Genomic DNA, 12226 nt, shown 5'->3' on the forward strand with positions numbered 1-12226 from the left:
ATTTTATACTTATTTTAACCGATAATCGAGTTTCTAGTTTAGGTGACATTCGTTCATTTTTGTGTAACGTTTTTCTATGTAATCCGGGATTACAATATTACTTGAAAACCCGACATCCAAATCATCAGTAATTATAAACTCTACCAGTTAGTCGTGAAAACGAGTACGAAATAAGAAGAATTGAATTTTAACCTTCATGTTTTAGATGTTTTATCTTTTTTTTTTCTTGGATTTCAACCATACGTGACGACTCATTGTAGTTCTGATATCTTCATGAAATCTTGCATACAATGTTAGCTCAATGGGTGATGTTAGTTGTCTGGTGATTGAAATGAGCATGGGATATTGGAGTCCGCCTTTGTGTAAAGGCATATTACTGTTGTGGAAATGGGTAAAATAATTGGCATAAAAGACGTTTTCAAAGCGCAAAAAACCTCTTATTGGTTTTGGTTTGATGCTAGTTGTGTATCAGGTGTATATGGGTTGGATTGATTGGTTTAAGTGCGCTCAAATAACTCATTGCAACTAGTGTGCTTTAAGTTTTTAGCTCGTCAAGAAAAATTCAAAGCATAACCCCAACACAAATCAAACTCTTGCGGGTTGGGTTGGTCAGGTTGTGACATAATAACAGTACTGCATCAACATACTTAAACAACCATTAGTCACTACCCCTTAATTGATCTTTTATGTTACATGGGCACAAAGAAAAAACTAAACCAACACCAAGAAGAAAATTGAAGATTCTTGCAAAAAAAGTTAAATTACTGGTGAAATTGTATACAACCACAAACAAAAAAAAAAAAAAAAAGCTAACCAGATGTTTGCCACGGTCATGCAGATCAAAAATAGAGCTAACAACATGTCTAGTAGATGATGTGCATAACATGTGTAGCAGGTGTGTTGCATTGGGTTCAAATTGGCCTAAGCCAAATCAAACACAATACATGGTTTGAAAATTTTATTACTCGATTAGGCATGATGACTTCGGGTTGGGTAGGTCATGGTGGTCAGGATTTTTGAAAACCCCACATTTGATCCCTGGCTATGCCCTGTCCTATTTAACTTTTGAAGTGTCTAAGGGAAGGATTCTTTGTAAGGTATGGGAAACCTGCTGGATACTCATTCAGTAAAAAAAATGTATGTATTGACAATCAAATTAAGGATGAATAATACAATCCCCGTTCAAAACCATTTTTGGTATAGAAATCAAGCCTCGTTCTTGCCCCCCGTGTCGTCGAATTTATATGGGTTTTTTGCTTCTCACAGTTGCCTTTTCCATACTTTTAGATATTTGGTGCCAAATCGAACCCCTTTTGTTGCCAAACAAGAGTATGCATTCTCGCGGGTCAAATTTCTATCGATGGTCATATGTAATATCATATTAAAAAGGGTGCATTGGGATAATTTTTCAAAATAAAAGGACTTGAATGTATTTAGAGTAAACTATAGTTTTGGTTTATGTGGGTTACACAAAACTAGTACAACATCCATAAACTTTAATAATCTTCAAGTTTTCTTTAAAAATACTATTATTATTTTTATATTAAATTTTAACCCCTCTCTCTCTCTCAAAAAAAAAAAATATATATATATATATATATATATATATATATAGGGGTTTTCTAACCCCACCCCCTGTTATGTATTTGATGCTAGATTTTCTATACCCTCTCCTATTAAAACACTAAAATACATTATAATAAGTTTATTTTATTTTTCAATTTTAACCCTTAATATTTTTAGTTTTAACCCTTTAACTTTTTATATATTTTTCTATTATATCCCTTATGTTTTTTTAATCTTATATTATCATTACATATATTAATTAATTATATATTATTATTAATTAATAAAATATTAAAAATATGTAATTTTTAAATTATATATTTGTATATAAATTTTTTTCAATATTTATATTTTATATCTTTATAAAAACTTATTATTTTTATTTTATACCCTTATGATATTTATATAATTACAATTCCATAATTAAATAAAACGATGTTCAAATAAAAACGTATTTTGTYAACATATTTTATTTTATATACAATTATATATGTCAAAGTAAAYAAACAAAAGATTATATATTAAATTTWGTATATAAATGAATATAAACGAACGGTAAACAAAYGAACGTTCATGGACATAAATGAACGAACGAGACTCTTGTTAATGTTCGTTCGTTTAATTAAACGAACAAAAAGAATTGTTCATGTTCGTTCATTTATTTAATAAATGAACATAAACGTTCGGTTCCTTTACAGCCCTATAAGTAACTAGAGAATATGAAGTATAATTTAAAAATTAACAAGTATATTAAAAAATGAGTATGTAAGATGAACAAGATCAATAAAGGATATGAAAATGCTTCCTGAAAGGTTAATTTAGTTGTTAGATCTAATTTTAGTTAATATAAAATTATGTATTTTAATGTGATAATGGTGTAAAAATAAATGATGTATCATAGATTAAATAAAAAATTATAAAAGTATAAATCGTAAATATTAAAAATATTTTTTCACAGTATATATAATACATAATAATATAATTAAGTCAAAAATTATTCAATATTGGACTCATTTTGAAGGTATTAACAAGACGATTATAATGGTGTAACTTGTTAAAATACAAATGTATTTTTTAAACATGTTTTAATTAATATACGATTATGTATGTTAATTTGATAAAGGTGTAAAATGAAAAATTTAAAAGTAAAGGACGTAAAGTAAATTAATTAACTAATTATAGGGGTATAAAGTGTAAATTTAAAATTATTATTTTTAAAAAATTTGTTGAATGTGAGAGGAGGTGAGTATGTGAGGGAGTGAGGGAGTGAGTTTGTGAGAGAAGGGGGTGTAGAAAATGACGTCAGGGGTATGAATATCAACCCCCATATATATAAATACAAAACCGCCCATTCTTAACCCCCATCATCCCGGGTGAACCCTTATCCTTTTTCAAGATTTTTTGAATTTGGTGACACAATTTAACTATAAAAATAAATTTGTAAAAGAATTTCACAATATTAATATATATTGGTCGTTGGTTCGTTTTCCTTACACAGAAGCAACTCATGTCCAAGTCCTGGCTATAATGTTTTCTAAACATAATAAGAGGTATAGGCAGTGGCGGATCCAGGATTTTTGTTCAGTGGGGTCACCTTTAAGGTAGACTAAAAACCCGCAAAATCGTTCGATGTGTTTTTAACCTAATTACAACGTTTTCGAGGGAATTTTAAAGTTTTTTGGTTGATTTCGAAGGATTTTTTAGTGTTTTTGTCGATTTCGAATAACTTTTTTGGTTTTTTTGATTGATTTCAACATATTTTTTTGTTAGAGTAACAGTTTTGATTGGGGTTGGGGGCCCATGGAAAAATGTAATGGGGGGAAGTGAAAAGTAAATCATGTAAAACCTAAATTTTAACCTATGAATTTTTGTTTTTGAGTTTTTGACTGGGGTCCCTTCCCCCCTCCTTTAAACCACTACATCCGCCCCTGGGTATAGGACACCAAATTTAAGCGGAAAACTAAGAATTTTGGTAAAAATGGGACTCGAACCCAAGGTTGTGTACAAATTGAGCAACGCTTACCAACTATGCCATTAAAGACTTGCACCAAGATTTCAGTTTCAAAAACTACATGGTGGCACACAACAAAACAATACGGTGGCACTCTTTAGAAACGTAATTTTTCTCCTTACAACAAAACCACGAAGCAGTGGCACAACTATACAGGTATGCCCCTGATACCAGTGTGCATTTTGCTTTCCCTTAACCTTCATCGAACACATATGAACGACATCTATGGGAGTAGACAGAGGTTCAGGTTCATTGATGGGTTAGAGTCACAGTGAGGCGTGGGGTTGTTGGCCAACGAAACCAATGTGTATAACATCTGGGTTTTTAGTCTTACATGTGTATGTTTGTGTATGTACAACATCTACGCTTTTGTGTATGTTACATGTGTGTCTTTTTTTGAGCAGATCTCGAGTTTGAACCTGAACCCGGCTTTCAACAAATTAATCGAGCTCAAGTCGAGTTTGATATTATTTTTTCAAGCCGAGCTCGAATAAACTGTTATTCAACTCGACTCGTTCACACACCCATGTGGGGTGGTAAAAAGACAAAAAGGGTAAAAAGATGAAAATGTTCTTTATATAATGGACATTTTTAACAGAGTTAACTAGAGAAACTACTCTTATAGCAAAAAAATGCAAACCACAATGATTACTATTATACTTATTGAAGTTTAAGGACGTTTTTCATAATTCTATATAAACTACAAGGACCAAAATTGTAGTTTACTCATGTATTTATTTAACTAGAAGGGTGCTCGTGCAATGGATCGAGACACATCTTAATTTCAGTGTTTCGTTTTATTCATTTTTATGTCGATATAATACGGTTTTATGAGGTTTTGAGAAAGCGATAATGTGTTTATTTTTAAATAAAATATAAATTTAAAAATATCATAAAATATTGAAAAAAAATATTTCAATATCAGTATCAAATTAAATTTTTTTAAAGTTCTTGTGTTTTGGTGTAATTTCCTTAATTCTATTTTTTTAATTATAATTTAATCTAGGGTTAGTAACAAATAAATTTAATTTAGATTTAATAATATAAATTTTTATAAAGATAATAACTAAATATTCTGCTAAAACTCAATAACTATCTTAATTATATTTTAGATTTTTTATATTTAAAATAAGATATTTATCCAATAGTTGATTATGTTTATCTGTAGTTAGTTACACGAATTCAAATATGTTAATAAGTTGTACTTATACACAGTTTACTTGTAATCATAAATTTTAGATAATATATATCAATAAACAATACTCCGTGCATAAAAAAATAGTTTTTAATTTTTTTTTATCAATGCTTTAGGGGCTGTTTGGCAGTTGCTGAATGATTTAGTTCAGAATAGTTAAGAGGTTAGAATGGCTAAGAGGATCAGAATGGTTAAGTGCTGAATGAAACAAGGTTGTTTGGTAATTGTTCTCTGAATGATAGCAAATTACCATTTTAACCCTAGTTATGATTTAGTACTGAATAAACCAACATACAATTACCAAAGATGATGTTTCTTCATATCAGTATCAAATCCTCAAGAAATTGCAAAATGTCGATAATCCAATCATTATTAACATTGTTACAAACATGAAATAAGCAATAAACACCATCAATTTCTAAAGAAAAATGATAAATTCCCTAAACCAAACCCTAGATTTATGCAAGATCAACGACCTGCTGGAAGAGGCGGAGAGGCGGCGAGCGACCAGGTGGCAAGGCGGCGAGCCGACGAGCGACGAGGCGGCGAGTGACGAGGCGGCGAGCGACGAGCGACGAGCGACCAGGCGGCGAGGCGGCGAGCGACGAGGCGGCGAGGCGACGAGGCGGCGAGGCGACGAGGCGACGAGGGGGGAGGGAAGACCGGCGATGTGTGCTGTTGGTGGTTATGTGCGAGCGACGAGAAGACGGTGATGGAGGGGGGAAGAAGGAGATGGGGGGAGAAGACGGTTCATGATGTTTCAAAAAGGAGATGGGGGGAGAAGACGAGAAGACGGTGATGATTTGGGAAAGGAGGGCATAGTTGGAAAAATGAACCTCTTAATGGTTTAGTGAGGTATAGGATGCTAAATGGTTAAGAGCCAATTGTCACCATTAAGAGGTTCTATTTTTTTTGCCAAACAGCCTCTGCCTCTTAGCGATTAAGAGGCTGCCTCTTAATGTCACCATTAAGAGGCAAACAAACAGCCCCTTAGAATATAGTAGTGATAATTCTGCATATCCGGTTAGGCAACCGACCCACCCGACTCATTTCACCGGTCCAGGTATGGCGTTGTAGCTATCGTTACACGTGGACACCCATTAAATAAACACCAATGACCAAATCCATTCCAAAACCATCCACACTAGTTACAGCTCTTTCTTCCCTTCCCACCGTCCTGCCACCGCATCGCCCTCATCCCGCCACCATGGCAGCAATACCTGCCCATACTCTGAACCTATGCAGCGTTCTATCGGAGGCAAAGAGGATCGTCAATGCCCACTCCCGCCACTTCCTTGCCTTATCCGTCGTCTTCCTCCTCCCTCTCTCTTTCTCTCTCATCATCTACCCTACTCTTCAGCTCTCCCTTACTCAAATCGACGTCGTTACTACACAGTTCTTCATAGTCGATTCGCCGGATCTTCGACAATCCCTAACAATCCCTCTCCTCTACATCCTCTTTGTCTATATTTTCTTCCTTGGTGCCATTGCCACAATCACTTACAGCACGTTCCATGGTTTCTATGGAAGACCAGTCCGGTTTTTCCCTGCCATGAAATCCTTAGGCTTCTCGTTTTTCCCACTCGTTTCGACCACGATCGCTGCTCAACTTCTCCTCGGTCTCATCTCGCTAACTTTCCTCCTGTTCTTTGTGGTAATCATCAAGACGGTCGAAAACCTAGGCTCCGAAATTGATTACAACTCGAATTACTTTATCGTGTTTTGCGCGTTTGTGGCTGCGGTGCTATGTTTGGTCATAATCTATTTCCAAGTGAATTGGTCACTGGCTTGTGTGATTGTTGTGGCCGAATCAAAATGGGGTTTCGAGCCACTGTGGCGAAGTTCGTATTTAGTGAAAGGGATGAGATCCATTTCCTTGTCATTACTGTTGTTTTTTGGAGTTTTGATTGGGTTTTGGGTCTGGATGAATTCGAATAACGTGTTGCATTTCGATGCTGTTGGTGGATGGAGGAGCTGGCCTTTCGTCTTGCAGATGGTTATTGGTACAAGTCTCTTGACTCTGCTTTTGCTTCACAATACAGCATCCAGTACTGTGTTCTATATGTACTGCAAGGCTTTACATGGGGAATTGGCAACCGAAATCGCTGAGGAGTTTGCTCGTGAGTATGTCAGCTTGCCTTTTGATGATCAGAAGGTCCCCCATATTGTTACTGTTGTCCCAACTTGATAATGGAGGTTAGTGGATTCTACTCCACAAAACAGGTTTCTTAGTTTTTCTGCTTATAGGAATCTGTGGACCCTTTGTAGCTGATTCCCACAATGTGTGGATATCAAGAATCATGGTTCTTTGAATTTCAGATGTCAATCATGCAACTTTTAAACTATAGTTGTGTTTTTTTAAAGCAAATGTGTTGTAGTCCCTTGATGGATCTTGTAGATTTATGTTTTGGATGGTAGCTTTATATGCTGTATATAATGGTTATGTTCTTTATAAAGGTATATGTGGGACCATGTGATTCTGCTAATTAATATAATTACTAGCATTTTATTTTGTTACTGTTATGCAGCTTGGTTCTCTTTCTCTGCAATGCTGTAAGATCCCAAACATCTTGATCTTGTTCCCAAGTTGAGACTTGAGATTAGTATGGACCATGTTATCTTGTCCCTTCCTATTTTTTATTTTTCAAGAAAATAGTATGGAATACAAATTTCTGACCAACTATATTGCATGGGTCATGTTGGACCACAAGAAAACTCATGAGAGAAAGTTGGTGATAACGGAGGTTGCAGAAATAACGATGCTTAAGTAGACCTGTGGACGGATCATGATCATATGGATACCAGATGAGGACTTAACTTGAGAGAAGAAAGATTGGGTGGTTTGGTCCATGAACAACACGATGCAAACGAGATCTCAAGTTGAAAGAGGGAAGATTGTGGTGGTTTGGTCACGTTGGCTAAGGGAGTGCCGAGGGGGAGGTCGAGAAGGACTTGGATGAGCAGTTGAGGTTACACATGATTTAGACATTTCAGAAGACATGACTTCTAATGGTTTTAAATCACCTATTCTTTGCGAGCATCTAAATGCAGGTTACAATAACATGGGTTTAAGAATCCGATCTTTCCTTTAGATGAGTCAATTTGTCCTCCACTCCCGGGTAATGAAATGGGGAAATATGGAGAACCCAAGAAATAAAAAAGGAACTTGATTCAAATCTTTCTTTCATTTGGGTAGCTAAATTTTGAGGATGAAGGCATTTTCAGTCTAGCTATTCTGTCATCCTGATCAGCCTCAAAGAGTCGTGCACTCGAGTTTCCAGATCTATGCACCAACCGTGATGGGACCCTGTCGCTATCTTCCCCACCAGATGCATCATATCCATCACTCATCGATCTTGTGAGTGCCTGCTTAAGTGAACCAGAGACCGTTAGATCTGTAGGCATCCCAGTCTCATCTGCTCCTGAAGAACCCATAAACGGGTGATCATCAGGGGAGTCTAAGCTACTATCTGGGGAAGAACCCACAATGCCAGTCGAGTTTGACATGGTCCTGAATACACTACGAGCTTCAAGCTGCAGAGGCACCAAACGTGTTCCAATGTTGTTCGAATTTTTGCTATCTGGAACACCGAGCCACTGGCTTCCGACCCTTTGGTTATTGTCGAACCTTGAGGACATTTGGCGGTCGCTTCTCCCAAAGCTTCTATCACTGTCGATCCTGTTGGAGCCCATTTGTCCGGCTTCCTTTCTTGACACTGGCTGCAGGATCTTGGACTTCTTTCGTGCCTCTGCAGCCGCTTTGGAGACCTCATCGGCATTTAAACGAGCCAAGGTCCATGGGCTGATCTTCACAGCCGTGGGGTTCTTTTTCTTGATGGGATCATCCAGAGTCTTTTTCCCTAGCGAGCTAACAGAGCTGGTCTCTGGTGGAACTACATCATACTGAAACAAGGAAGTGGGTTAGTATTGGAGTCTTACATTGGCTAGACTTTGACCCTTTCTCCAAAATATACGTTGGAACCTCCATTCTCCATTCTCTCCTCAAGGGCTCTTTCAAGAATAATCAAACAGGGTTCCTCATATTATCACATGATATCGGAGCAATCAGGACCGTCTAGCCCCCTCTCGACACTCTTAGGACAATTTGTGCACGTCTAGCCTCAGTTGGAGGGGTGTGTTAGGAGTCTCACACCGGCTAGACTTTGACTCTTTCTCCTCAATCTATGTTGGAATTTCCCTTCATCTACTTTGGGTTTCACATACTCCCACAGTTATGACTTATTGTACCTTTTGCTAAGTAAAAGAAAAGATAAAATAAAGAAGTTACCTGATCTTCAACAAACAGCCGTGGAGGCGTACACCAAGCTCCTTGACGGAAAGTATTGAAGGAGCTGACGCTGCTCAAACCGGTGAGCGAGCTAGCTGGTGACATTTGAGGGCTTTGTGGCCCTCCAAATCCTTGATGCTCTTGCTCCCTCAACGCTATGATATAATCGTATGTGCTAATTCCCTGTCGCCAGAAATGTGAACCACATGTAAAAGGTGTAAGCATGACACCAAAATTGTTCCAACAATAGACAGACCAAACCAAATCAAGCCATACGAACCCGGTATATCCCACATGGAGGTGGGGTCGGGGAACGGCAAGACGTATATAGACCTAACCTCTATCCCAAAGGGTAGAACGGCCGTCTCCATGAAGACCCTGGCTTGTGAAAACACAAGATAAAAATAAGTGGCAGGTATTAAGCTCACCTTCCTTATTAGAAGAATGTGAAAGAAGAAGAGCTGAATGAGTGGCAGCGTTGCGATCATTGCCAAAATAGTGCACACTGCCTGCCAGATTTAGACCAGCATTTTGTTAGACCTCTAAAGGCTATGAATTTTGAATTCGAAAAGAATACGTTGAACTTTAGAGTCGAGAACTCTGGAATCAACAGTAGACTTCTATAAGAGGGGGAAGAATTAGAGTACCAACCACGACTGCTACATAAGGCGCTAACGTGAAACTGCTCCCTAACTTGGCAGCTATTTCTATGCTGAATCTTTTGTGGTCGAGGATACAACTTATCAATACAACGATTCCAGTTGACCATTGAAGTACAAGCTTCAATTCTCAAGACCAACGGCAAAAAACAAGTGTTAGACGTAGGAAATTTGGGCTACTACAAGCCAATACAACTAACAAATGCAGGTTTGGCCTTACCAGAAAAAGAGCAGAGACCATAAGGGCAAAGAACTTTGTATAATTCCTTTTGCCAATGCAGTTATTGAGCCACTACAAGAAAATGAAGGCATTAGATTTGTTGTCGGTAAATAAGAGGTACAAAAGCATTCACCGAATTAGAATCCTTATATACCCTGCAATGGTGATCAAACCGATCAACACATTTATCGCAGACCCTACAGTGCTTGCTGTACTTGAAAACCTGCAAGAAAACAGCCATTTAGAATGTTCAATATGCTAGATTCTTGATTCTTGATTCTTTCCTGCATTGACTTTCTAGGTAAAGTTTATCACTTTTGAAATTCAAAATAGGCATGGATTCTGTTACAAGTTCTTCATCAGCCTTTTTGTAGCATAAACCATCTATGATAAAGTTTGATGTAACTTATGTCAAGTTTTTGAAGTAATATCTTCAAATTTGAAATCTGAAAACTGATTCTTTTGACCTCAAAAGTCAAAACAGTCTCTTTCAGGAAGGATTGAAGCAAACAGACCTCAACTTCACAGAGACTGCAGTAAAACATGCCATCTTCACTTGTCTGGAGTTCAGAAGACTCATCGTCTGGACTCGAGCAGTGGCACATGAGAGCACAAGGAACCAGAGCCAAAACGGGCATAAAACATGACGATGGTTTCGAGTCTTTTTCAGTTTCAGACGTGTAATCTTTTGTTCTTGAGTCCGTACTCTTCCTGTCTTTACTTGGTGCATTTGCATCTTTTATTGAAGGTGTCGATAGTTTAGATCCTTCTTTTCTGATATCCCTTTTGATGTCTGTGGTTTTACGATACTTCTTAGACTTGAAAACTCCTGCATCTGCTGGATCAGCACCAGCACACCAAATATACAGGCCGAATGCACATATAATCTGGTAAGATAAGCAAGTGGCTCAAGTTTCATATAGAATCTAATGCAAAACTAAGCTGTCTGGCAAACTAACTGATAAATTAGCCATCTTTGGTAAAAACTAGCTTATAAGTTGGATGACAATACAAGATGACTTAAAGGATATGTTGAAAAAACCCCATGAGCTTGTTGAAATGCTACTTCAAATAGTGTTTCAAGAAGCCAGCTTTAGCTAACCAAATGGGGTTTTTCAATAAGCTCAAAAATAAGCTTAGCCTTTTTTAGGTGACCGTTGGTCTGAATGATCATTAGAAACATAGAACAAGAATCACATATCTGGAATTGAGGCCTTGAAAACATGAAGTAATTGAGAAATGGAGACAGAAGAAAGCTTACAAGAGGAGTGTAGATCCCCATCACAATATACTGGTACATCTTTTTCCCCACAAAAGGGGCAAAGAACACATAGAAACCAAATCCCAGTGCCACAAACACAGAAACAGCCACCACCTGTTCAAAGTTCGTGTCAAATTAAACACCCAAAAAGCTAAATGTTCAAAAAGTTTAAGCCCCATTTGGTTTGCTGATTTGGAATTGAATTCCATTCCAATCTCAGCTTTTGGTTTAAAGGAAAGCCCGGAATTGAAATCCCATAAATATTGGATTTAGAAATCCCATGGGGTAGTTGGTATTCACCGGATTTATTTGTAGTAATGTTTTAAAATATGTTATAAATATCAAACACCCAGAAGCTAATTTTTTCAGATACTCTAAAAAATCTATAGTGGCATGGATATAAGGTGAAAAATTGTTGTCAATTTAAACAAACACCCACAAACTGAAGGTTTCATAAACCCTACAACTTCCAACAATGATATGGATGGTGGATGAGAAAACTGTTGTGAAATTAAACACTGAAAAACTCAACACTTTCTAAAACCATAAGAAATCAACAATGGCATGTTAGTAGATGAACACATTGCTGTGAGATCAAACATCTGAATGCCAAAATTTTGAAAACCCTAAAAGATTTAAAACATGGGTAGTTAAATGTTGTCAAAATAAAACACACCCAGAAGCTAGATTTTAGAAAACCCTAAAGAATTCAACAATAATAAGCTGAATTTTCAAGAACCCTAAAAAAGAGCTGGATACACACCTGAAGAGGATGGTAGGGAAGTTGCCACCCATGCTTCCTCATCTTTGTAACTTGGAAAATCTTGGTGGTAGGTTTGAAAACAAAATGGCTAGGAATCACTACTCCTCATTTCACTAGAGAAAATAAGAGCTTTGAATCTCATAACCTCAAATCAAGAAATCTTGAATTTTGAGATGAAGGGTATTCTTGGAAAGATGGAGATTTAGCTACAAAAGTTTTGTGTGGTTTTCCCAAAGTGTAGAGAGAGAGAGAGAGAGAGAGAG

At 36.9% G+C, this 12226-nt stretch overlaps 2 protein-coding genes across 2 annotated transcripts; one reads left to right on the forward strand and one right to left on the reverse strand.

The window, feature by feature from the left end:
• The first annotated feature begins 5915 nt into the window (after positions 1–5915).
• LOC112527370 lies at positions 5916–7286 on the forward strand. The gene has a single exon (XM_025137980.1). The coding sequence runs from the start codon at positions 5980–5982 to the stop codon at positions 6958–6960; it is 981 nt and encodes a 326-aa protein (XP_024993748.1). The 5' UTR covers positions 5916–5979; the 3' UTR covers positions 6961–7286.
• Positions 7287–7837: 551 nt separating this feature from the next.
• LOC112527369 (probable protein S-acyltransferase 22) lies at positions 7838–12005 on the reverse strand. Its single transcript, XM_025137979.1, has 9 exons — positions 11964–12005; positions 11201–11314; positions 10455–10826; positions 10094–10162; positions 9940–10011; positions 9712–9840; positions 9489–9569; positions 9061–9243; positions 7838–8675 (listed from the first exon to the last, which is right to left on the reverse strand). The coding sequence occupies exons 1-9, from the start codon at positions 12003–12005 to the stop codon at positions 7944–7946; spliced, it is 1794 nt and encodes a 597-aa protein (XP_024993747.1). The 3' UTR covers positions 7838–7943.
• Positions 12006–12226: the final 221 nt, after the last annotated feature.

The sequence above is a fragment of the Cynara cardunculus genome (genome assembly GCF_001531365.2).
Source record: "Cynara cardunculus var. scolymus isolate 2C chromosome LG 15, CcrdV1, whole genome shotgun sequence".
NCBI lineage: Eukaryota > Viridiplantae > Streptophyta > Magnoliopsida > Asterales > Asteraceae > Cynara > Cynara cardunculus.

Bases quoted from the DNA above. Each gene is read 5' to 3' on its own strand.
- LOC112527370 (XM_025137980.1), top strand. From the start codon at position 5,980: ATGGCAGCAATACCTGCCCATACTCTGAACCTATGCAGCGTTCTATCG.
- LOC112527369 (XM_025137979.1), bottom strand. From the start codon at position 12,005: ATGAGGAAGCATGGGTGGCAACTTCCCTACCATCCTCTTCAG. The intron at 11,315-11,963 runs GTGTGTATCCAG...AACTTTGAACAG, and splicing joins TTCCCTACCATCCTCTTCAG to GTGGTGGCTGTTTCTGTGTT. The intron at 10,827-11,200 runs GTAAGCTTTCTT...TTATCTTACCAG, and splicing joins TGGGGATCTACACTCCTCTT to ATTATATGTGCATTCGGCCT.